Raw genomic sequence first — 22,766 nt, 5'->3', positions numbered from 1 at the left:
CACAGCGAGAGAGGGAACACAAGCAGGGGGAGTGGGAGAGGGAGAAGCAGGCTTCCCGCCGAGCAGGGAGCCCGATGCGGGGCTCGATCCCAGCACCCTGGGATCGTGACCTGAGCCAAAGGCAGACGCTTAACGACTGAGCCACCCAGGTGCCCCCATTCTATGGGTTTTGATAAAAGTGTGACAACATGTGTCCCCCACGACAGTGTCATACAGAACAGTTTCACTGCCCTAAAGGCCCCTTGTGCTCTACCTGTTCACCCCTCTCCCCAGCCCCTGGCAAACACCGATCTTTTCACTGTCTCTGTAGTTTTGCCTTCTCCAGAATGTCATGTGGTTGGAATCATACAGGATGTAGCCTTTTCAGATTGGCTTCTTTCACTTAGTAATGTGCATTTAAGGTTCCTCCATGTCTTTTCATGACTTGATAGCTTGTTTCTTTTTAGGACTGAGTAATATCCCATGGCTTGGCTGAACCACAGTTTGCCCATTATAATGACTTCTTAAAGCCTCTTCTCTCCCAGCCAGCTCCATCACTGGGTAGGGACAGGACTTCTGTCACTCATCCATGGACATACGCTGCCGACCCGGCTAGCATGGCCACACAGGACATACGCAAGAAATAACTGTTCATTAATTAACATCTGGCTTTATTTTCTCCTCTATAGTCAACCCTAGATGTCATACGGAAGCAATTTATACCTCAGATTCTTTAACATGCTCTAGTTATTGTTACTCATTTATTCATTAGAGGAACTCATGCTGAGCTTCCATCCAGCGCCGGGCTCTCGGCCCCGGGATGGGGCCAGGACACGAACCAGGTTGTCTCGGGGGGCAGCTGACTGGGGACAGGCATCAGCAGAGTGATTGGTGAGTCTGTGCAGGATGGACAGAGCAGCTAGGAGGGCACAGGGAGGGGCACCTGGCCATGTCTTGGGAGGTCCAGGAAGGCTCTCCAAGGAGACCCACAGGTCAGTGAGAACTGGCCAAGAAAAGAAGCTTGGAAGCGTTGGGGGTGGGGGACAAGGCATTTTGGGGAAGATTTCAAGCAACGAGAACTGAGTAGAGAAAGGCTTTTAGGTGGGGCACAGATTTCATAGACTTTGAGCAGGACGGTCTGGCTAATCATGTGAGTTTCTGAGTGTGTTTATACAGTGTGTGTATGCATGTACACACGTGTGCACACGCCCGGGTTGTGCAAAGAATGTGGTAATGCATGAGGCTGGAAAGAAGACTGACCAGTTCTCTATATTATGCTAACTTACTCTGTCCTTTATGACTATCGCTGTGATCTTTATTCTAAAAACATGGGGGGAGTGGAAAGCTTTTAAGCAGAAGAATGAGTGGAACAGATTAAAAAGGACCTCCACACCAAAAAATTAAGAAATAAATAAAATTAAAGGGCCTCCCCAGCCAGTGCATGGAGAGTGGCTGCAGGTGGGGCCAGCCTGGACGTACCAGCCAGAGGTGATGGTGACCACCTGCACACCTTGTATCTCCTGGGATCACTGGCCTCCTCAAACCCTGGGACGTACTGGCCTCCGTGTCTGCCTTCCCTTGGGGCGGGTGTGCCTCTGGATCAGCGCAGGATCCCTGTGGCCTCAGTGGAAGTGTGGGGATGGGGCTAGCGCTCTGTTGTAATCGGCCACCTCCCTCCTGTCACCTTCCTGGCAGTGGTGGTCAGAGCAGCTCACTCTGTTTCCGGGGGGATGTCAGGAACAGGACCAGGAAATGCGACAGGGAGAATTAAGGTCTCTTTGGAAAAACAGGAAACATGATTAGAACTTAGGCTGTTTTTCCCGAGGTCTGTATCGTCTCTTCTCAGCTCAGTTCTGTAACTTCTAAGCAACTACAGGAATCTCTGCTTTCCACCCACACCTTCGCAAGCAGTCCTGTTCCCTCTGCTCAGGCCCACCTTGCTTCCCTCTGACCCAGACCCCTTCTGCTGTGAAGGACTCAGGTAACTCTGGCCACAGACCTGCTCACTGGTTACTGATTTGTTCCTTCACAAAGCAGGGGGGGGGGGGCTTAGTCCTTAAGGAGGATATGATGTTACTACTTGTATCAAGATTTGCTACCATGTCCAGAGAAGTGGTTGAGACAAGCTCATGAGAGAGAGTAAAAGACCAATGATTAAACATTACTCCATCTATCCAAACTTAGGGGTTCTGCACTCTTTCCAAGATACTTCTAATTCAATTTCAAGTGTCATTTCCTATCTGAATGCTTAAGAGTATTGGACACATTTGATACTTCCTACCAAGTGCTACATGAGATCTTAGAGGAGGGAACAGGACATTTTAAAAGTTCTACAGTATCTTTTTTCAAAATGCTGGAAGTGCTGCCACAAGGGAAGGACTCCTACATCCCTGTATGATGTTCCTCTCCTAAGAAGCTCTCTGGGAACCAAGCCTCATTCACCAAAAGTGGGAATAAGGGGTGGTGGTTTGTGCAGAGTTCCTGACACAGGATGGAGGCTCCCATCTGGAAGGTGGGCTGGGCCTGCAGAAAGGACCAGTCTCCAGCTCCCGTGGCCCACTCCCCCAGCGGGGAGACCTCTGTCTCCCTGACCCAGGCTCTCCTCTCTGGCCTGGTCTTTGCCTCGTTTATTCTTGCTTTCCTGCGATCAGGGGAAGTGAGGGAGGCAGGGGGAGGGGGCAGGGGCTGATTTCAGGTGTGGGGACCATGGTCCCAGGGGAAGCAGCCTGGGAGCCAAGGCCTCCTCCTGAGCAGGAACACTAGGCAGCCCTTAGCACTAGGCTTGGGGACCATTCAAAACAGTGAAATCATCAACAAAAGGTGCGCCTGGGTGGCTCAGTTGGTTGAATGTCCAACTCTTTGGGGAGTCTGCTTGAGATTCTCTCTCCTTCTGTCCCTCCCCCACTCATGCTCTCTCTCTCTCTCTCATAAATAAATAAATAAATAAATAAATAAATAAATAAATAAAATCTTTAAAAAAGAGAAGTCTTAAAAAAAGAAATCAACAAAAAGCACAAAGATGTGAAAAACATGACACTAAATAGGCCACAAAAATGGCACTTGTTTATGGTATGAACTGAAATGAGAAGGCAGAGCATCACCTTGCTCCCTCTTAGCGGGGACCATGTGCCCCAGATGATTCAAATTTTATGCTGTTCTGCACCTGTTCTTCAGTTACCATGAACACACTTGCAAGTATTGATTTAGAGGTTACAAATGAACTTTGGCAATTAGGCGAATTTGCAAATACGGAACCCATGAAAAATGAGGATCCATTGCAGCAATTTTTTTATTCAATCCTTATAACAACGCTGCAAGGTAGGAATTGTTATCACCTTCATTTTCACACATGAGAAAGTGAAATAGTGTGGGTTGCCTGCTCAAAATCCCAGAGTTACAAAGTGGGGGAGCCAGGACTCTAACTCAGGCAGTCTGGCTTCAGAGCCTAGATTCCACGATTGTACTGTTTGCATTGGGGGTCACACCCCAAATACACTTTGTGCAGTATTTTTAAGGAAACTAAGCCTGGCTCAGGAGGTACAAGAAATGAAAAAACCCAAACCACATTCTTAAATGTTCAGTATTATCTTCCAAGTAAAATGTCTTATACCCAAGTACAGGTTGAAACATAGGAAATTGTCCTTTTTAGGTTAAAAGTGGTTAGACATTGTCAGTTTTACATGGTTCAATCTCATATATCCTTGGAAAGCTTTCTGTCCATTACCAGAGATATCCATTTGTTTCCTCTTTTTGCATAGGGAAAGCTAAAGTTACTATAGTTCAAAAGGAAGTCTTTACAGAAGGTATAGATGTATTTACTCTTTTATTAGTTAGAAGCATAGAGATTTATCTTATAGCAGATGTTTATCATCTATTTTCTGATCTTTTAAAATTAAGGACAAAAAGATAAGATCTCACACTTTAGTATAAATAGGCCAAATATAAGTATTTTCTGCCCAAAAGATGCTGAACATTGGACTGCTTTATTTGAGCAAGTGTATGATCTGCTTTTTTAGGGTCTTTATAATACCTGTATTTATCTGAGATAAAATCTCTACTGAAGGCATTATGATGGATAATAAAAGTCCCTAGGGATCACCTTTTAATTGTCAGATTTTAGGAATCTGGGTGATGTAACAAAACAAAATAATAGACATTTTCATTATGATCTTACCAAACTCAAAAGCAAAACCTATCACTTGATGACCTTAGAGTAGTATATTTATGGAAAGCTCCAAGATACTCTGAAATTCATATTGTACAGGTAGCGCTAATTTTTAATCTCTCTTTAAAATATCCATGGTGGGTAATAAGGAAAAAAATGCTTCTTCCCCATGGGCTAGTGTTCATTCACCCTGGAGCAACCAGAGAACAGTAGACAGTTTTTTGAAGGTTTGCAGTGTTTATGCAAAACTGGAAAGATGGGCTGGATTAGTTATTCCTCTAGTAAGTAGGGTTTCACTCTTTCAAATTCCTAGTTGGAAGATAAACTGAGTCAGTGAGTACACTCACAAGTAAAACAGAGTAAGGCAGCCTCCTGCTATTTCGCCTGAGATCAGGTGCAGTATATTTATTCTCATTTAACCACTGAAGTAGGTGTTATGTCTTGAGGCGATTAGGCTGGGAAGAGCTGGTTCCCAGTGCCACATGGTGAGTGGCAGGGCTGAAATCAGAACACAGAACCATCTGCCCCAAAGTCTGCCCTTCCCCCGCTGACTCCTTGCAAATGAAGATATTTTGAAAACTTCACTTGTAGTAAGGAGATGTCCAGTTTAGAACCGAAACCCTATCTGTCAGTGTTCCCAAACTGGCCCCAGTATTCTTCTGGTGTCAGGCCTGCACAACGCATTTGTTGCCCTGCATGTCGGGTCTGCAGCACTGGATGTTGGTCTGCAGTACTGGAGGCCGGGGCTGCAGGACTGGATGCTGGAGCTGAAGTACTGGGTGTCAGGCCTGCAGCCCCGGCCGCCGGGGCTGCAGTGGGGGGCTCAGGTCTGGAGCACTGGCCCTGGATCTGCGGCACCGAGCGCGGAGTTCACGCGTGAAGACCGGCGTTCATCCTATGGCCATAGCTGTGCGTCTCAACTCCAGGTGATGGGAAGCAGCGACCGCGGCAGTCGGAGCTCGAGCCCCAGGGCCCGCAAGCACAGCGCCCTCTGGCGCAGACTCCCGGCCCCGCCCGGCCCGCGGGACCCCGGCGCGCAGGCGCGCGCTGATGGGAAGCGCCGGAAGCGGCGGCCCGGATGTCCGGTCACGTGGGGCCCCGGGTTCCGGGTTCTCGGAGAGCTTGGGGGTCCGGCGGGGAGCAGGGCCATGGAGAAGCTGCGGCGGGTCCTGAACGGCCAGGACGACGAGGAGCAGGGCCTGACCGCGCAGGTAGCGGGCCGCGGCGGGGACGGGCTGGGCGGGGGCCGGTCTGCCCGCCTCCCGGGAAGAATCTGGGGAGCTTTCCGGGGTTTCGTGGGGTCTGCAGAAGCCTTAAGTCCCACCCCACGCCCCGGCTGCAGAGCCCAGTGTTCTGCGCTGCGCTGGGCTCTGCAGCCGGGCTGGGCAGCGCCGGCAGGTGGGCAGCTGCTTTGTCCTGCGAGCTGCGGGAAGCCGAGTTCTGAGCTTCGTTGCATGGGTTTGCCCCTGGAGGAGAATGAGGTGCCGCGAGTGGGTGTGTCTCTTTTGGAAATAGGGCCACCGGAGGGGGGGTGAATGAGGGTTACTTCCTTCATTACCACCCGAGAGGGGGGTGAACTCGATGAAGGTTACTTCCTCTGGTGGAAGAATTAAAAATAGCCGAGGAGCAGGAACTGCTATCTGTCTCTGGCGTGTGCATGCTGACAAGTCCTTCTCTGCCTGCCCCAGAAGTGGAACGCTTGGAACCGAATATGCTGCAGAAGGGTCTTTCGTTTGTCCCTTTCCTTGCCCAACTCCCTCCGCCGTCGTATTTATTCAGCCCTTCTTGCGGCCAAGACGCTAGGCCAGTCTGTGAGGGTCCAGAGACTACGAGGCAGCGTCTGCTTTCGTTGGACCGGTAACCAGTTGGGCAGATGATGATGGTCACACGGGAACCCACTAATAGGACGGTGAGAGGTGTCAGTGGGGCAGTAATGGCCCCCGACTCACTCGCTGAATCTGTATTGTGCTCTACGGCGCAGGATCCATAGCCGCGTGTGGCCACTTACGTTTAAACTAGTAGAAATTAAAGATGTAAAATTCTTAGCCACACCAGCCACATTTCGGGTGTTCGGCAGGCACGTGTGTTCGTGGTTGCTGCTCGGGACGGTACTGAGTGGGGCATTTCATTACAGGAAGTTCTGTTGGACGGAGCTGCTCTGGACCTTGGGACCGTGAGGGTGATAGTGTCGCTTTTCTTGAGCCCGCAGTCTCGAGGGGAGAAAGATGTTGGGAGTGTTTGCTTGGCATGTGGGTGGCCAGCTCGTGCGGGCTGATGGGAGGAGGGGGGAGAGAGCATGCAGCACAGCTCCCCACATGCTGAGTTGGGAGCACGAGAGGATTCTGTCCTCACTGAAATAGGAAGTAAGGTTGCCAGTTGGAAGTTTGGGGGCGGTGAGTGTTGAGGTTCGGGAAGAAGGTGCGAATAGGCAAATGAATGGACAGGGAGCAACGGTGGGACTGTCGTCGGCCCAAAGGCCCCCCTTGTGGGTAATGGTCCTGACATTGAGGTGGGAGCCAGATTCAGCAGCAGGAGTGCAGGGCAGGGCTGGCAGAGTTGGATGTAACCAGGGTTTGGATGCTGCCCAGTGAACACATCAGAGGCACAGAGGGCAAAGAAGTTGAGGATGTACGCAGGACTGATTATAGGCGGGCAGCAGGGGTGGGGGGTGTGAAGGGGGAGTGAGTGGTGACATCGGTGGGCTGGGTAACTAGGGATGCTGGAGGGTAGGAGGTGGTGGTTGGAAAGGGGGATACTTGAAATTGAGATCATGGAAAGATTTGAGATGATGGCACATTTATTACTGTAGATAAGGGGCTTGGTGGTTGATGTAAGGTGCAGAGATCATTGGAGGAGAGAGGGCGAGGAACCAGGAGTCCTAAGAGAGTTTTGGAAGGCTTGCTTACTCCAGTGATGGAATCACCAACAGTTAAGACAGGAGTGGAGGGATGATAGTGAGCCCCATGCAAAGTCCTTAGAAGAGCAAGAGGTGTGGCATGGGGGTGACCCCAGGATGGTCATGACAGCAGTGAGGAGGTGCGTTCACCTAGCCCACTTCCCGTCCCCAGTGGTCAGGATGCGTGGGCCTGAGGAGATAGGCCCCGCTTGGAGAGTGCAGGGGAGACCAGAGTGCAGAGAGCAGGAGGGGGGGACCTGGCAGGGCAGAGGGTGAGGATGTGGGGAGCTTGCTGATGGTGTCTAGGGGGATGTCCTGGGAGTGTGGCAGGATGCATGTGGGGTGCGGGTTGGAGGACTGGATGGGATTGGCTCAGGGTAGACTGGGGAGGTGGCGAGATGGGGGGGGTGCCTCTGAGATCTGGGACTGCCCCACCATCCTGCTGAGGGGATTTAGAGGCCAGGCAAGAGGCAGAGTAGCCAGAGTTGTAGGGTCCCTCCTTGTGAGATGTCTGGGAAGATGGAGGGAGGGAGAGATGGAGCCAGGTGTGAGAGGGTCCAGACCGATCACACAGCTTCCTGTAGCACTCAGTATAAGGTCTAAGCTCTGCTCGAGGTGCCTCAGCCCTCTGCACAACCTCCCCACCTCCCCCTGCGGCCCCCTAGGACGACTGTGCTCTGCTCAGCGGCCTGATGGATGCTGGGATGCCCCAACCTGGCTCCCGGGGCTTGCCTACTGGGCCTTAACCTGTGTGGGCTTTTTCTCATGGGGATCCGACAAGGGTGACAAGGCGGTTTCTGGAGTGTGAGATGAGGACCTGGATCTGGGGGGAGGTTGGTGTCACGGGGAGGAGAGGACTCTCTCCTCTGATGTTGTCCCCACGTCGGTCAGCTCTCTGTCCGATGCACCTCCCCAGAGGCCTGTAGCAAGACTCCCGACGCAGCTGAAGGAGCACCGCCCGCCCTGCACTCCACCCTTGGAACTGCTTAATTCCTCCCTACAGCACACAGGGCACCTGATGTTCTAGTATGTGGGCGTTTGCTGGTGTGGAGACAGCCACCTTACCACGTTCACAGCTTTGTCACCAGCGTCGAGCTCAGCTGCTGGGCAGTCGGGGTCAGAGTAGCTGATTAAAGCAATGGGCCGGGGCGCCTGGGTGGCTCAGTCTGTTTAGGGTCTGACTTTGGGTCAGGTCGAGATCCTGGGATCCTGGGTTCAAGCCCCGCATCGTGATCTCTGCTCAGCGGGGTTCTGCTTGGGATTTTCCCTCTGCCTGTCACTCCCCCTGCTTGTGTGCTCACTTGTGCTCTCTCTCTTTCTCTCAAATAAATAAATAAATAAATAAATAAAATCTTAAAAGAAAGCAGTAGGCTAAAATGACAGAGCGAGTTGTGCCTCGGATTGCTTTCTGTGACAGTAGTAAGAGGCTGGAAGCGAGGGGGGGCTGGCTTCCCTCTGTGCCATATCCCCCGTGGTCTGGGCACCGGGCGGCAGTCTGCTCCCTGTCAAGGGACCCCCAAACACGAGGAGCTGACGTCAGGGAGGAGGGTGTGCAGAGGGCCAGCCCTCAGCAAGGACAAGCACCTGGGAGCTCTCAGTAGCATTTGCTGAGGGAATGAATGAGCAGACGCTGGAGAGTGAAATCAAGTGAGTTTTTTCTTTAAGCTGGAAGAGGCCTAATCATGCATACAGGTTGGTAGGAAGGGCCTCAGGGAGAGCACAGGGGTCACTCTCGAGAGCGGGGAGCAGCCGATACTGCACGTTCCCTGAGAAGGTCGAGGGCTTGGGCTCTAAAGCAGGTGGATTGATCTCCGCCCCTCTGAGGTCATCCGCGGAAAGGAGGAGAAGGTGTTCTTGAGGGGGGCTCGGTGGTTTGGTGGAAGCAAGCAGTGGAGGGTGGGCACATTGGTGGTTCGTGTTTTCTGTGTGAAGGAGGGGAAGCTGTCTGCACAGGAGTGTCAGGGCCACACCCGGAGGTTTGAAATAGCCCGTGGGCAGTGGAGTGAGAAGGGGGGTTGTCTTCACCACGCCTGTCAATCCACCACGTCAGGTTGCCAGGCAGGCGGCATCAGGGCCCATGGGAAGGTGGTGATGACCTGGTTATGACCTCCCCCCCGGTTCTGCCACATGACTGGCCAGAGGAGGAAGAAGCGGGCTTGAGTCATGGTGGCATTTTGCCAGATGGATGCAGCAGAAGGGGAATTTTAAATGTCTTACTGAGCTGATGGAGCATGTCGTTTCTGCAGAGAGAGAAGAAGGACCTGTGGGCTGGATGGGGGACCCAGAGGCTGCAGGGCAGTCCAGGCGCAAGCAGGTGGATCCGTGTGCCACCAGGACGACATCGGGGCCTAAGAGCAGCGGCTTGAAGTTTGGATGTGGAGTGATTTGGGGTGGTTAAGAGTGTCCTGGGTCACTGAGTGGAGTGGGGGGCAAAGGCCATGGAGATGGGGGGGCGAGGAGCAGAGAGGCTGGGCTGCCCATGTGGATGTTGGAATCATCCAAGATTCTGCCAGGATCCAGGGTAGGACCTGTGATCGGGGGTCCCGAGTGAGAGAGCATGACAGGGAGAGCAGTAGGTGACAGAGGGAGGAGGGCCTGCTAGTCTCGGAGGAGGCTAAGGAGCAGGGCACCTGAGACGGTGCGGCCACCGTCTCACTCGAGAGCGCCCGTGCGCACCTGTTCCTTGAGCTCGCTGTCGGCTCACCTTTACCTCTGTGTGCGCCGCTGCCATTTTGAAGGAGGCCTTGTAGGAGTGCTGCATTTGTGGTGTTCACTCGCTGAAGGCCCCCCGCGTTCCCACTGTTGGGGCGCCGTAGCCCCGGAGCAAGGCTCAGGCCCAGACAGCTGCCCCTTTGTGATCCGGGGGCTCTCCTCCTGGCTTCTCCATCGCTAGGAGAAAGCAAGTGTCCGCTGGGCCGCGGGTTCATTCTCTCATCTCTAATGTTGCTGCTGCCGGGAACATGTTTCCCAACTATTCTTTTTCAATCAGTCGCGTTCTGGTTCCCGGTGGTGCTGTTTTACTGCAGCAGGAGGAATGCACCAGAGAAAGGGGGGTCTCTCCTGCTGACGAGAGGCTTTCTCTTTGCTTCCTCTTCCTTTGTTTTTCTAATTATTTTTATTTATTTATTTTTTAAGATTTTATTTATTTAAATAGAGTGTGTGAGAGAGAGAGAGCACAAGCAGGGGGAGTGACAGGCAGAGGGAGAAGCAGGCTCCCCACCAAGCAAGGAGCCCGACGTGGGGCTGGATCCCATGACCCTGAAATCGTGACCTGAGCCAAAACCAAGAGCTGGACGCTTAATGGATGGAGCCAGCCAGACGCCCCACTTCCTCTGCCTTTGATAACAAACAAGTAAAGTAATTGTGCCAGGGTCCATGCGTATTTGTTTGCTGAGACAACCTCTAAGAAATCAGTACAGTTGCTGGTTTTGCTGGGGTTCTTCCTGATCATGCTTGGACCAGAAAGTCGCACCTGAATGTTTCTGGGGCAGTGGGTCTGGAGGGTCCGGGCTCCTTCTGGCTCCTTTGTGGAGAACGCAGTGCCAGGTGTTCTTGCGTGTTTTCCCACTTAGGCGTCAGGGAATCTGTGATTTGTTTCCGTGTCCTGGACAGTAGGCAAAGCTCAAGGCAAGTCATTTGCTTGTGGGTTGAATATTCCATATTTACAAATGGAAGTAACTTGTTTCCTTTTAAAGATCATTACTTGGAAGATGGGAATAAGGGGGAAATACCTGCAATTATATAAATGACCAGGTTGAGAGAAGAATGAACTGGCTCTTAAAAACCAGCGGCTGAACTTAGGAAGGGGTGGGTGGGGGAATGTAAATTTGTAAACCCGTCCCCCCGTCACTGCACTCTCCCTGCCCGGTTCCCAGTTCGGCTCCCGTGGGACACTGCTCTGCGTGCACCAGCCGCAAGCTGCTTTGCGGTGAGTGGTCTTCGGGTTCGCGGTGCTCTGCGGAGTGGAAACACTGCAGGGGCCTCTTCCTAGTCAGGAAGCATGACATTTGGACGTTTTCATAGGCAGGTCCATTCTTTGTTTAACGTGGAACAGTAGTTTTGCTCTAAACAGGTGACATTGCTGGAAACAAGAATGTGAGTTAAAGCAAATTTTACAAACCATTTAAAATGTGTTAAGTGATATATGTTGCACTTACGATCTTTATTTAGTTATTTTTATCTATTTTTCATGCTGCATAAGGATTCCCAGGTTAATCGGTTGAGGTAAGGAATGTAGTGAAAGGTATTTTCTGTTTTTGCTTCATTCTTGAAAATACATTATAAGCATATGATCTTATTTTTAAGCATCTATGGTAATATAAGTTAGAAATCAAGTTTTGATATAAAATTCTTAATATATATTTCTAGTTTCCTGAAATAGCCATTGCTGATACTTTTTCAGCGTCATTGGAAAATAAGTTCTGAGTGTACTTAGAAATCGGAATGTGTCTACAGCTGCATCTGGATTACTGTAGAAGGAATGCCTGGTGATTTCCACTCTGCCCACGTGACTTGGTTACAGTTTGCATGTAGGAATGCTGTTGCTCCAGCATAAGTGATCATTTTAAAAAATGGGTTTTCAGTAATGGTTGAGGAGATACCTAGGGCTCTCCTGAGTTGGTTTTAAATGGACTTTTTATAATAAGTGGAAGTTATGTGTCCAGTGGCAGACACGACGGATGGCTGCCCAGGTCCCCGTTGTGAGGCAGGTGTACGCATCCCCCAGGGGCTCACAGCTGTGCCCTCCTGCACACCCTGGGGGTCCTGCAGGCGCCCCCACTCTGCTGACAGCCCATGGCCAGGTGGCCCCCTGCCTCAGGGCGGGACCCACACTGAGGTGCAGTTGATGGCCCAGGCCCAAGCTGAACTCCAGCTGAAACCACATGATCCCCCCCCTTCCCTGTCAGCTCCTCTCACTTCCCTCGGGGTTTCTACTGAGAGCAGTTCATGCAGCAGGACCCCTGTCTCAGGCTCTGCACTTGGGGGGCCTCTGCTGCCTCAGGCAGGGACTGAGGGAGGCATGGTGAGCCCTGTGTGCCCGGGACCCAGCCTCAGTGGTGCTCCACATTTTCTGGTCTCATTTCATCTCCCCCCTATTTTTTTAGTCACTGAGTATTTTATAATACGTATCATACATTCTGTCATTCCATGCATGTCGGGGTGCATCTGCTGTCCTGCAGGCAAGGGCTGTTAAAACCAGGGGCACAGTGCCGCGGGTATACCTGTCCTCCTGCCGGCAGAGGGAACAGCGGGGCCCCGAGACTGCCCGAGCCCCACGTCGTGCCTACATTTCCCTTCCCAGCCTGGGGTGGGGGTGAGGGGGGGGGTCTTACCCTTCTCACGTGACCAGAGTCAGGGGAAGCTTTGCCCTCCTGCCGCGGGGAGTCAGATTGCTCAAGGCAGCTGGGGGACGTGTTCTGACTCCCCTTCCTTCCTAAGGTCCTGGAGGCCTCGTCCCTCAGCTACGGCACCAGGCTGAAGTGGTTCGTCATCTGCTTCGTGTGCGGCATTTTCTTCTCTATCCTTGTGAGTTACAGCCTTCTCTTGCCTCATGACTTATATTTTAGGCCAGACTAACCCCATTTAGTTCCAGCAAGCAGCCTGCGGTCTGTTTCCAGGGGGCATAGTCAGTCACCTGAAATAAAGGGCTAGAGATCAATATAGAGATGCAGAAATTCGTATTTGGGGGGTGGTTTATAGGTTGTGAAAATAATTCTTTTTAAGAAAAATCCATGGGTGGAGAAAGCTGTAGAGTCAGGAATCGAGATACGTTAACTATTTAACTTGCCGCTTGTAAAGAATATTAATTTAAGTAGAGTGAGATTTATGCACATGTGTAGGGACGGTGTATTACGGTTAAGTTATACATACTTGCATATGCAAAATAGGCAGAAAAGTCCAGTTAGCAAATAACAATGAAAATGAACTCTTTGTAAAACGATGTGGAGACTGTACTAGCACATTTTAACTGTACATTATTATATAATCATTCCTATTGTAGCACGTTTCTATTTTACGCTATTACAATGGTAAAATGATTTCAAAATATATCCGAACTCAGGGGACCGGATTGCTGTGGCTTCCTGGTGGCATAAAGCTGTTTGCAGTGTTTTATACCTTTGGAAATCTCGCCGCGCTAGCCAGGTGCGTATGGAAGTCGGGCTGCTCCAGGTTTGGTTTGCTGGCACCATCACCAGCCTTCCTTTCCTGGAGGCACTTCCCGAATAGTGTGGCTTCTGGAGCCGCAAGATTTATGTTCGTCCAGTAAGTGTTTATTGACCCCTGCTGTGTGCCTGGGGCGTCACGGTGTGGGAACGGGAGGAGTGGCCAGCCTGTGGGGCACTTGCTGAGTGTTTCTGTCTGTTACCCCAGTGTCTGAGGTGGGCACTGTTACCGCCCCCACCTTATGGCTGGGGGTGGTAGCACAGAGAGGGTCAGTCAGTGTCCCGTGATGTGCCCAGTAGGGTGACCGGCAGGCTTTCTAGCAGACCGTCCTCCAGAGCCCCGGCTCATGGTGCCGCGCTCGGCTCCCTGCTTGGGAAGCCCGGTCTCAGTGGGGCCAAGGACCGGACTGCCTCCCAGCCAGCCAGGAGATCCTCCGGGAGTGGTGCTGAGCAGAGAGAGGGTGAGGACAGCTAGCCCAGCAGCATCTTGGATTGGGGCGCAGGAATCCCTCTCCGAGGAGCTTGGTGCCCGTTTGGGTGTGTTGATGTCTGTTGGATTGGTTGTCAGATGTATGCGTTTTTCATTTGTGTACATTGAGCTTTCAGAGGTGACCTTCTGTCTGCTCAGGAATTTTCTGGATCAGAGGTGGTCAAGTGAACCTGTGTGGCCGAGGCCAAGCTCAACGGGCTTTCCTGGGCTCGTGCCTGCAGAGCTGTCCCTTCAAGCTGGAACAAAGCCCAGCTCAGCAGGTTTTAGGTCATGTCACTGTTGGGGGCTTTGCGCTGACCGAGCATTGTTCTGGTCTGTAGCGTGCAGGGGTGAGGGGTAGCAGTGTGTGAATTGGTTCAGATTGGGAACATGTGACCTGTGAATTCGGGACTGCTCCAGCCGTCACGTTCACCTGGAGCTATGAAACAGCACTGCGAATACCTTGTGAGAAGGCATTGGTGTGTCCTAGAACGCTAGATTCACGGTTCCTTTTGGGGCGCCTGGCTGGCCCAGTCGGTAGAGCATGCATTCTTGATCTTGGGGTTATGAGTTCAAGCCCATGTTGGGCCTAGAGCTTAGTTAAAAAAAATAAAGTATTAAGGTTTTAGAAGAAGTTTGCTTTTAATGTTAAGGACAAATATAACTGATTTAGTGAGAGACTTTTATTAGTAAACCAACATAAGATATCTTTTCTTTAAAGCATTTATGTTTATATAGCCAGACAAGGTAGCAGATCCATCTCTTCATTCTCCTGTTCGTTTCATATAGTACGTACTTTTCTTTTCTTTTCTTTTTTTAAGTACGTGCTTTCTAATGGGACCCGTGAAGCAACTGAAGAAAATGTTTGAAACAACAAGATTGCTTGCAACAATTATTATGCTTGTAAGTAAATAATGAAAATTAAAACTTAGAGAAGTGTTTTTTGCATTATTATCTTACAGATAATTGCCCGCTTTTATATATATACTATTATATTTCTCTTGCTGCATGTAATAATCCTATTCTTAAGGCTGTGTGTTAGAGAATTTAGATGATACGCATTACTTAAATTGACTGACTTGCTCAATCCTGCTTTCTGTTGCATATACCTACCATTGGAGCTCTGAGTATTAACGTGGAGATTAGAGGTGGATGTATGTCATTTCCCAGCCCCATAGAGCACCTCAGAACGGATGGCTGTGTGTGCTCTTTGGAGGGTGGGGCTGGAACACAGGTCTCTTCTGAGGCAGTTCACCTCTTTTCTCAGGGACGCTTGGCTTCATTCACGTAGCCTGTCGTCTGGCTTCTGTCCCTTCCCTGTGTGACTGTTTGTACTCCCAGCAGCATGGCTTCTGAGCTGTGCCTTTCAGGATGCCATTCATCACTTGATGGGTTTTGTGCATGGCTGTCAGGTCATCACTCTTAAATGTAGGATCTGTCTTTGAATCGGGGCAGGAGTGGGCTTGTGGTCAGAAAGTTTGCACATCATGCATTTTGGGTTCTTGGCTGATGTTTTGGGTGTCGTGGGCCAAGGAACTGAAGTGTCCCTCTCTCCACTGAGCCCCTTCTTCCTAATTGGCTTGTCTGTGTCTCTTGCAGATTTCTCTTTAAGCACGTTGTTGAACTTAAGGATCAGCATCAGCTAGTATGTTCCTTGTAATACTAGGAAGCTTTTAAATACAGCTAAATTGGTTAGATGTGTAGTCAGGAAATGTCCTCAACTGTAATGTGTGTGAATCTTCTCCCACCTCTTTACCAGAGGAAAAAGCCCTTTTTAGCCTAACTTTTTATTTAGGTCCTTATTCAACTTCATCATATTTTATTACCATTTTTCTAATTTTTCCAGTTATTTTGAATTTCCTATATTAACATGTATAGCAGTATATTAATATTCAACTTTGTGTGGGTTACCTAAGCTTATGCTGTTAGACTGTGAGAAGTTTATATTTTGCTAATATTTTATGTAGATTGGCTTTCTTTAGGATATCCTGGAACCCATCTTAGTAATGTACTCTACACAAATAAGCATAAAGTCAAGAAGGCGGTTCAAACATTGAGAAATACATACTGTTTCCCAAGAGAGACCTTTAAGTATTTAGAGGACGTAACTTTGGTGATGACCTGAGCCATGGCGTTTCCAGTTGAGTGTTCTGTGTGCTCAGATTTGCTGCTGACGTAAGTTGTGCTTAATCATGACAGTGAAGCAGTGACTGCCACTTACGCAGCATCCTGTCAGTGCCGGCGCCAAACCCAGGCCATGACAGGTTCTGATCCGCTCGGTAGGCACCGTCCTCATTTTAAAGAGGAGAAAGATGAAGGCGAGAGCAGACGACTGATTGAATGCTCTGGGCGTCAGAGCTGGGGTCTCACGCAGGGTTCTGCCTGCCAGCCTCCTGCTTGTCACTGTTGGCTGTCGCCTGCCCCGCACCTTCACTCCCCTGCCTTCTTGGGGGGACACAGGGACATAAGTGATGATGTCATCTTCCGTGTGAAAATCATTGCAGTAGATTCCTTATGTCAAGTTAAGTAAAGTAGAATTTTCTGGGTGTTCCCGGCTGCACTAAGTATCTGTTGCGGTGTTCTGTTACTGAACGTTAACGTGAGCGCTTCTCAGCACAGCAGTCGTCGGGATGAAGAGCAGGTGTCGTGATGAGCACTGAGTCGTGGATGCAAGTGTTGAACCCCTGTCCCGTACACCCGAAACTAATGTAACACGGGACGTCAGTTATACAAGACTTAAAAAAAAAATTAAAAACAGCTGATATCCTTCCTCAGACATCTTTTCTGTTGATTTATTCAGCGGATTATTTACTAGGTGCTGGTAGTTTGCCAAGGAACAGTGCAGTCCTAGACTTAAGGTGGAGTCCACTTGGCACAGAGTAAGTAAGTACAGCTCGCGTGGCTGTGTCCTTGAGTCGGTCCTAGAGCTTTATTCGTGCCAGTGAATGCAGGTTGGTTTATGAATCCTTTTAAGCTTTTGGAAGGACTCACATTTGCGATTTTTTCTTTCCTTTCCTATAGTTGTGTTTCATATTTACCTTGTGTGCTGCTCTTTGGGTAAGTTACATCAGCCGTGCCTGCCTCCTACTAACGTGGCCCCTCACCCGCGTCGTCACACCACCCCAAAGGAGCTCAGAGTCTGGCCTCTAAAACTCCCCAAGCTTGGGTGTCCCTCAGATTGTGTATAGTAGTAACATGAGGTTAGTGGTTAGCCTTGTGACGACTCTGCCCTCCAGAACAGACAGGTGAGTTCAGACCCGCTCTTAGGGCAGAAGGACCAGCACCTCTAACAACTCCTGGGCTCCGAGAGGCTCTTGCTGGGGGCGTGTCTTCTCTGTCTGCTGTGCTTGCTGGCTGGCCACGCTGTCCCCTCAGGCAGGGGGGTGCCGTGGATGCCGGACTACATTTTGAGTCACAAGATGTTGAAACTGATAAGGAGAAAGGGCAAGAAAACAAACCAAAACAAATGAACCAAAAGAGGCAAAGGGGGATGCTTGGCTCGCTCAGTTGGAAGAACAAGCAGCTTGATCTCGGGGTCATGAGTTGGAGCCCCATGTTGGGTGTAAAGATTACTTAATCTTTAAAAAGATGTAAAATCACTTAAAAAAAAGTCAAAAGAACTTAATCTTGTACCTCTTAAGGTATGGTGAACAGCTCCTCATTAGCCTCCAGGAAATGACACTATTCCATTTCAGCTCACTTCTCAGTGTTCCTGAGTCTTCATTATATGTATTTATTGCCCCCCGTCTACTTCCCAAAGGGATTTGAGGTGGTTCTCGAGCTATCAAGAAAACTGCACATTTAAAAAAAGAAAGAGTAGTGTATAATATGTTTTAGGAACATTCTATCAAAAATGTTCTGATTTTCTTTTTAATTTTGGTGACGTAAAGACTGACTTGAATTATGTGACAGTGCCTACACCTCATTTCTCAATGATAACTCAGAAGAATATTCTTAAGCCATACTTGCACGTCTGTGTGAGGCATTGATTCCTGGCTCTTGGATGGCCTAACCGCCTATTGACTTGTAGGCAGTAAACTAAAAATGGTAAGTGAACAAATATAAATAAAAATGGGCAAGGAATCCTAAAAATAGGCCATTTTAACACAGAAACGGTTCATTTTACATTATTCTAGGAGATTATAATAAAATGCAGTTTTCCTTCAAAAACTAACTCCAGGAGCAAGAGAGGAGTGAGGTGTGTGGGCCCCACAGAGGATGGAGACCTGACGGCTCCGTGGTTTGGGTGTTGATGGTGCTGGAGGTGCCTCTGACCCGGACACCTGGCTTTAAGGAGCCTCCGCAGTTACCCTGGGGCCTCTGAGCCAGGGCCAGACATTTAGCAGTATTTAAATCGAGGTGCAGAATTTTAGAAAGGAAATGTGCAGATCGAAACTTCACATCTTCTGAATCTTAAATCTGTCGTCCTAGGGGTGCCTGGGTGGTTCAGTCGGTGAAGCGTCTGCCTTCGACTCAGGTCATGATCCCGGGGTGCCGGGATCGAGTCCCACGTCGTCGGGCTCCCTGCTCAGCGGGGAGTCTCCTTCTCCCTCTGACCCTCTCATGCTCTCTCTCTCTGTCATTCTCTCTTATTTATTTACTTAAGAGAGAGAGAGAATGAGAGACAGAGAGCATGAGAGGGAGGAGGGTCAGAGGGAGAAGCAGACTCCCTGCCGAGCAGGGAGCCCGATGCGGGACTCGATCCCGGGACTCCAGGATCATGACCTGAGCCGAAGGCAGTCGCTTCACCGACTGAGCCACCCAGGCACCCAAAATAAAAAATATTTTTTAAAAAAACCTGTCGTACTAAAAAAATTAAACGAAGCCGTCCTCTGCATTTTGAAGGGCAGGAATTGAACTTGCTTGTGAAAAATATTTTTAAAAGTCCTTAACTTGTCATTTCTCTGTTTTTGCTGTTGTCAGTGGCACAAGAAGGGACTGGCCTTACTATTCTGCATATTGCAGTTCTTGTCCATGACCTGGTAAGTCTCACAGGGATTAGAAAGTTAACACTCCCTGAGCAGTGAGAAGCCTTTCGTTCCGAGTCTTTGAGCCTGGGAATGTCGTTAGGCTGTCCTGTGATAAAGGCTGTGCCCCGGAGGCCGGACCTCCGGAGAGGTCAGATGAGTGAGATCTACCGAGTGTCCCGTGAGACGCACGCGTCGCTCGGCGGTGGCCGGAGGGCGGGCCGTGGAGAGAGAGGTGGGGGTCACCGCCTGGGGCGTGGGCTGCTGGGCCGGCACGCTTACACCATGATGCATTTACTGCTTTCCGAGTACGTGAAGGAGAAATGATGAGGAATGTAGGTGATACCACGTGAATCCATAGAAGTGAGGCCACGTCACGGGAGAAGCCCCAGAGAATGTCGGTTTACCGTTCCCTTTGCGCTGTAGGGGTAATTACAGAGTCGATGTCGTTCTGCTGAGTGTGGCCCTGTCACACCTGGTGCTGTCCCATCGGAATCGTCAGTGAATACGGTTGACCATTCGGCACCTCTGGGGTGCGGGGCACCAAGCCCCACCTGGTTCAACACCTGTGTAACATCTGAGTGCCCAGAACTCCCCCACTAAGAGTCTGCTATGACTGGAAGCTGATCAGTACATGTTTTCTGTATGTCTTAGATGCTGTATTCTTACAGTAATACCTGTTTCTTAATTCTTTTTGGTATTCCTAGGCTATGTGGTTCATCTGCAAGTTTTTTCAAATTGTTGCAAATCTCCAACAAAAAAATTTCCCGGAATATTTATTGAAAAAAAAAAAATCCACGTTTAAGTGGACCCGAGAAGTCAGCCGCACGTAGTCGTAGATACTGCTCCCCTGGCCCTCCCACTGCCCGCACGTCCCTGTCCCTCCTTCCGAATGTTCTGTTCTGCCCCTTCTTCCTGATCACACGTTCCCCTCCGGGAAGTCTTGTCACATTTGGACTGCATGCAGTTCGACTGCATAAAAGGCCCAGTGTGTATGTGATTGAATTGGATGAGCTCCACCCCACACACTTCCGTGTTTTTCCCAACACCAGAGTTTCTGGAGTGTTTCCCTTTGTCTTTAGAGCTCAGTTGGTCAGTGCCCCCCGAGTGGCCGTTTCCCGTCTCCCTGATGGTGCCCCTCTGAGATCACTCTTTGCTTTGGCCCCGGGTCTCTGCCCGCTGACGGCTGGAGCACCCACGGATGCTGCGTGCGCTTCTCCACCTGCTGTTCCACTCTGTTTCAGAGAACTATGGAAAGGTTTCAATCAAATTCCTTGGCCTTTTTCTATAATGTGTTGCTTTCCCTGTTGTGTCATCTGTGCTTGATGATGGGCTTACTCCCTAAAGGAGAATGCAGTTTATTCTCAGTTATTTTATAGTTTTTATTGAAAAAACAGGGTCATTTCTAGTATCCCCAGCTCAGACTTCAGCAGGCGTCAGGGTCATGTAGAGAGTTTGTTCAGGAGGTGGGGGGTGGGGCACAGAAATTTGTATTTTTAATCAGTTCCTGGATGATGCTGTTCATTACTGGTCTGGGGCCATATTTTGAGGATTGCCGTACAATATGTCGCCATATTTTCTGGGGTGTTCGGGTAAGGCCACTTGGCGTGAGGAAGTGCGGTATTTAGATGGTCTCAACATCTGTGAACTTTTCTTGCAGGTACAGCCTGTCATACATCCCGTATGCAAGGTGAGGCTGCTGTTTCTGGTCCTCTCACGGTCTTTACACAAATATGTGAATTTTAGCATATGCACGTTAAAATGCGATATAAAAGGCTGGGTTTTTTTTTTTTTTGTGGACTTTGACATTCTTCCCCCAAAGAAATTATTTTTTAAATAAGATGAGTAGAAGTCTGCCATATAAAGTGAAACCGTTTTGAACGTATGTAGCATTTAGGTTGGGAATGTGCTGCTTTTGCCACCTGGACACTTGCAGGTAGGAAATTCCTGATCCTTCCATGACTGCACATACTCAGGACATGGGACGTAGAGACACCAGCAAAACAAATTCTACATTAAAGATAAAGCAAGTTAGTGAAAAAATGACGTGTGATACATAAGTGTTTGTTTTAAGCCGGCAGAAACATACTTACATGTCAAGAGTAACTGCCGTCTTCTTATATTTTTCCCGAGAAATGTATTCATTTAGTTATGGAGGGAAAAGCAAAACTCACTGTAATCTTAAACCTGACCAGTTCAGAAGAATACTCTGTTGAGGCACAGCTTTGTTTCTTTGTAAAATCTGGAAACATAGGTTACATATGAAACACAGCAAAATTGTATGCCTAACATGAACAAGGAAGGAGATTGTAGAAATTCTATTTTTGTCCCATTTCAAATGGCCCGTTCTTTTTGATGAGTGCTTACAAGGAGGACAGGCAGACCAGGGTCAACTCCAGGTGGGCAGGCTGTGGGACCGGAGACTGCAGGTGGTTCTCCAGTCTTCAGGACCTCTACTGGGAGATCTGGTGCCGTTTCTCAGCTCGGGGAAAGGTCACCTAGAAATGATGTCCAGCCCTGTGAGTCTGAGCTCAAAGCCACAGCAATTCCAAGCCAGGCCCGACCCCTGCATTTGAGGGCCATGCACAGATCTGCTCAGACATCTCCAGTTCATTGGTGCATCCATATACAAAGAGTAACTTTAAATGAATGAAAATGTTAAGTAATAGTTGAAACAAATTGTTTTGGAAAGAAAATATGAAAGGCGAAGGAAGTGAACGTGAATATTTCTTTGGAATTCTGAGGATGTCGTTATAAACATTTTCCTTTTTAAAATCCAGTTCATTATTTCTCTTTAAAAATTATTCTTTTGTTAGGTTATTTTTGGTGTTTACATTTATTTCTTTATATTAAGATTAGCATATGTGCTAGAAAAGACTGCCTAAAATAAATGTCATTTCAGACATTAAAACATTATTTTCAAGTTTCAGTTCTTGATTTCAGGTGATATTCAGCGAAGTTTTTGTTAGGGAATGCTTCGGAGGCTCCACCTGAATTCTGATGTAGAGAGGTGATCGTGCATTTGTCTCTTGGCAGGAATGTTTTCTCCAACATCATCATATATGAGGCAGATTATTACATTGTTTTTTTTCTCTCTTTTTTTTTTCCCCCACCAGGGATGCGGTAATTAAATGCTGTTCTTCTCTCTTAAGCTGAAAATCAGAAACTCTTTGAAAAGAGCCTTGGAAAGTCGATATTCTGTTCACTCCCCAAACAGCTGCTGCGACAGGTTATTAAGACCATTTTGTGTACTGGTGGAAACTACATGCTCGATTCAACTGTTAAATACTTGTAACGTGAAATTCATTATGTCTCATTAACGTGTTCTTCCCCAAATAAGGCATTTTTAATCATTGCCAATTGTAAATGATTTTTAGCTCCTTTTTTAATCCTTTCTAAATAGCATTCAAGATGTGAATATTTAAGGATAAACCTATGCTGCAAACTTTTTTGGCTCGTTAAAAATGCCTGTGTTTTTCTTTTTTCTTTTTTTAAATTTTAAATGTGAAAGTTTTTACTTTAAGCTAAAAATTGCTTATTATATGTAATAAAAATAATATATAAATCTTTACAATTTTGAAATAAACCCACACTTGGAAAAATAATATTTTCTGGGTCAAATTTACAATGTGTTAGGTGGGGGGGGCATTGATTCAGTCCTGGCGCTGTGCAGTTTTTCTGTAGAAGAATGAGTAGGATACAGTCTCTGTCCTCCTGCTCCTGAGTACACATTTGCAGAAGATCACCGTGTCACGGTGAAAGTAGTGATAAGGGTGTCATTCAGGGTGTAGGGGACAGCATGCTGCAGGCGTGCGTCCATAGCCTGGGCCTGGGCCGCCCGGGTCGTTTAGGGTCAGGCAGGCCGAGGCGCCTGCCCAGAGTGGTGGGCAGCGTGGCCGAGGCCCGCGTGGACAGGCTTGTCTTCATCCAGAGGCCAGGCCCCCGACAGCCCTGGCTTTCTGTTCCGTGTTTGTCAGCACGCCTCAGAAGCCTCAAGATCAGGGAGGGTGAAATGTCTCTTCCATTTCACTGCTACCAGTGGGGACTTTGTTTTTGGAACCAGAGTGGTGTGACCTTTCATCCTGCATCGCTGGTAGGTGTAGGGTTCAGCCAGACCAAAGTGAGG

At 49.0% G+C, this 22,766-nt stretch overlaps 1 protein-coding gene and 1 long non-coding RNA gene across 3 annotated transcripts; both read left to right on the top strand.

Annotated features, from left to right (window-relative positions):
* The first annotated feature begins 5,216 nt into the window (after positions 1–5,216).
* On the top strand, positions 5,217–22,245 carry SFT2D1 (SFT2 domain containing 1). Of its 2 annotated transcripts, XM_006730610.3 has the most exons (8): positions 5,217–5,355; positions 12,480–12,566; positions 13,102–13,184; positions 14,495–14,576; positions 16,695–16,730; positions 18,597–18,655; positions 20,301–20,330; positions 21,757–22,245. In XM_006730610.3, the coding sequence occupies exons 1-8, from the start codon at positions 5,293–5,295 to the stop codon at positions 21,794–21,796; spliced, it is 480 nt and encodes a 159-aa protein (XP_006730673.1). In that variant the 5' UTR covers positions 5,217–5,292; the 3' UTR covers positions 21,797–22,245. The 2 variants fall into 2 exon arrangements, with proteins under 2 accessions (XP_006730673.1, XP_030881017.1); XM_031025157.2 differs by lacking the exon at positions 16,695–16,730.
* On the top strand, positions 5,383–10,812 carry LOC145723177 (uncharacterized). Its single transcript, XR_014148068.1, has 2 exons — positions 5,383–6,323; positions 6,361–10,812. It is a non-coding gene; the product is annotated as an uncharacterized LOC145723177 (long non-coding RNA).
* Positions 22,246–22,766: the final 521 nt, after the last annotated feature.

The sequence above is a fragment of the Leptonychotes weddellii genome, chromosome 8 (genome assembly GCF_054177405.1).
Source record: "Leptonychotes weddellii isolate Sample4059 chromosome 8, ASM5417740v2, whole genome shotgun sequence".
NCBI classification, from domain to species: domain Eukaryota; kingdom Metazoa; phylum Chordata; class Mammalia; order Carnivora; family Phocidae; genus Leptonychotes; species Leptonychotes weddellii.
This window is presented reverse-complemented; position numbering and strand designations above follow the sequence as displayed.